The sequence below is a fragment of the Macrobrachium rosenbergii genome, chromosome 3 (assembly GCF_040412425.1).
Source record: "Macrobrachium rosenbergii isolate ZJJX-2024 chromosome 3, ASM4041242v1, whole genome shotgun sequence".
Classification (NCBI taxonomy): Eukaryota; Metazoa; Arthropoda; class Malacostraca; order Decapoda; family Palaemonidae; genus Macrobrachium; species Macrobrachium rosenbergii.
Genome location: NC_089743.1, coordinates 40,583,782 through 40,586,476, shown reverse-complemented (window position 1 = coordinate 40,586,476; position 2,695 = coordinate 40,583,782). Strand labels below are relative to the sequence as shown.

Below are 2,695 nucleotides of genomic sequence, written 5' to 3'. Positions count from 1 at the left end.
ATAATGACTTCCTGAGCAAATGCTATGGCCTGTTGGATAGCAACTACGATTTTGATGAATCTCAGATGCTAGAGAAGCTGAAGAATAAACGAAGCTCAATTATTGAAAGAGAGCTCTTCAAACTCCAAGCCGCACATCTGCAAGGAAATTATAAGTTTTATGAATACAAGACAAGCTATGAAAGGAAAATAGCTGAACTGTCGAAAGAGTTTCCAAAGCATTTAGCAAAGGAGAGAAAGGCAGCACTGAAAGAATGTCACAAGCAAGTCCTAGAGGAATTAATCAAAGACTTGCAAGGTAAGCTGCCACTTGACTGGCTGTGTGAGTTGTACAAACTTCTGGAGGACAATGTACGACCTGTATTGTACCTTTAGACTGCCTCAATTATGCCACATGAAGAAGCCTCCACACCCAAAATAGGTAAGGCGCAGTGCAAAAACATGTAAGTTGACGCCATTGCTACCCTCCCCACCCCCAAATAGCTAAGGCAACCTCCGGCGCAGCATAAAAACATGTCAGTTAACACCATTGCTACACACACCCCCTCCCCGAAAATAGCTATGGCAACCTCGGCGCAGCGTAAAAACATGTAAGTTAACGCCATTGCTACCACCCAAAATAGCTTCCCCAAAATAGCTAAGGCAACATCTGACGTGGCATAAAAACCAGTAAGTTAATGACTTTCCTACCAACCCCCTCCCCCCAAAATAACCAAGGCAACCTCTGTCGCGGTGTAAAAACCCATAAGTTAATGCCTTTGCTACCACCCCCTCTCCCCCCAAAATAGACAAAGGCAACCTCTGGCGTGGTGTAAAAACCCGTAAGTTAATGCCTTTGCTACCATCCTCTCCCCCCAAAATAGCCGAGGCAACCTAAGGCGTGGTGTGTAAAACCCATAAGTTTAATGCCTTTGCTACCACACCCCTTCCCCAAAGTAGCCAAGGCAACCTCTGGCGTGGTGTAAAACCTGCAAGTTAATGCCTTTGCTACCACCCTCTCCCCCCAAAATAGCCAAGGCAACCTAAGGCGTGGTGTAAAAACCCATAAGTTTAATGCCTTTGCTACCACACCCCTTCCCCCAAAGTAGCCAAGGCAACCTCTGGCGTGGTGTAAAAACCTGCAAGTTAATGCCTTTGCTACCACCCTCTCCCCCCAAAATAGCCAAGGCAACCTCTGGCGTAGTGTAAAAACCCATAAGTTTAATGCCTTTGCTACCACACCCCTTCCCCCAAAATAGCCAAGGCAACCTCTGGCGTGGTGTAAAAACCCGTAAGGTACTTTGCTATCACCCTCCTCCCCCCAACATAGCCAAGGCAACCTCTGGTGCGGTGTAAAAACCCGTAAGTTAATGCCTTTGCTGCCACCCCCCCCTCGCCCCATAATAACCTAGGTAACCTTTAGCGCAGTGTAAAAACCCATAAGTTAATGCCTTTGCTAACACCCCCCATCCCCCCAAAATTGCTAAGGCAACCTCTGGCGTGGCCTAAAAACCCGCAAGTTAATGCCTTTTCTACCACCCCCCTCGCCCCAAAATAGCTAAGGCAACCTCTGTTGTGGCGTAAAAACCCGTAAGTTAATGTCTTTGCTACCACCCCTCCCCAAAATAGCTAAGGCAACCTCTGAGGGACGTAAAAACCCGTAAGTTAATGTTTGCTACCACCACATAATAGTGCAGTCTAAAGTTTCCAAACCTCTGGTGTGGTGTAAAAACCTGTAAATTAATGACTTTTCTGTCACCCCCTCCCCCAATATAGCCAAGTTAACCTCTGCCGCGGTGTAAAAACCCGTAAAATAATGCCTTTGCTACCACCCCTCTCCCCCTTCAATAGCCAAGTTAACCTCTGTCGTGGTGTAAAATCCCTTAAAATAATGTCTTTGCTACCACCTCCCTCCCCCAAAATACAGTAGGTACGGCAGCCTCTGGCGTGGTGTAAAAACCCGTAAGTTGAGCCTTTCCTACCACAATGACGTTGGGGATTTTTTTTTTTTGTTTTAACTCGGTATGTGTCCAACTTTGTGGCTTGTTTAATACAAGCCCGTTGGGATTTTTTTATTTAGTCCCGTATGTATCCACCTTTGCAGTATGTTTAGTACAAGCCCGTTGAGGATTTTTTTTTGTTTTAACCCAGTATGTATCCACCTCAGTTGCATGTTTATTACAAGCCTATTGGGGATTTTTTTTGTTTTAACCCAGTATGTATCCACCTTTTTAGAATGCTTAGTACAAGCCCGTTGGGGATTTTTTTTTGTTTTAACCCAACATGTATCCATCTCTGTGGCGTGTTTAGTACAAGCCCATTGGGATTTTTTTTTTACCCAGTATGTATCCACCTATGAAACGTGTCCTACAAGCCCATTGGGGATTTTTTCTAACCAGCATGTCTCCATCTCTGCAGTGTGTTTAGTACAAGCCCGATAGGAATTTTTTTTAACCCAGTATGTATCCACCTCTGCGGCGTCTTTAATACAAACCCGTTGGGTATTCTTTTTTTTTTTTTAACCACTATGTAGCCACCTCTGTGGCATGTATAGTACAAGACCGTTGGGGATTTTTTTTTTTACCCAGTATGTATCCAACTTTGCAACGTGTTTAGTAGAAGCCCGTTGGGGATTTTTTTTTTATTTTAACCTAGTATGTATACACCTTTTCAAAGTGTTAGTACAAGCCGTTGGGGTTTTTTTTTAACCCAGTATG

The 2,695-nt window shown here is 44.5% G+C and overlaps 1 protein-coding gene across 1 annotated transcript in view; it reads left to right on the top strand.

The window, feature by feature from the left end:
* LOC136850955 (myosin heavy chain, clone 203-like) overlaps positions 1-374 on the top strand; it is a 1,806-nt gene extending 1,432 nt beyond the window's left edge. The window contains exon 1 of the mRNA XM_067124937.1: positions 1-374. This exon is cut by the window's left edge and continues 1,432 nt beyond it. Coding sequence (XP_066981038.1) covers positions 1-374 — 374 coding nt within the window.
* Positions 375-2,695: the final 2,321 nt, after the last annotated feature.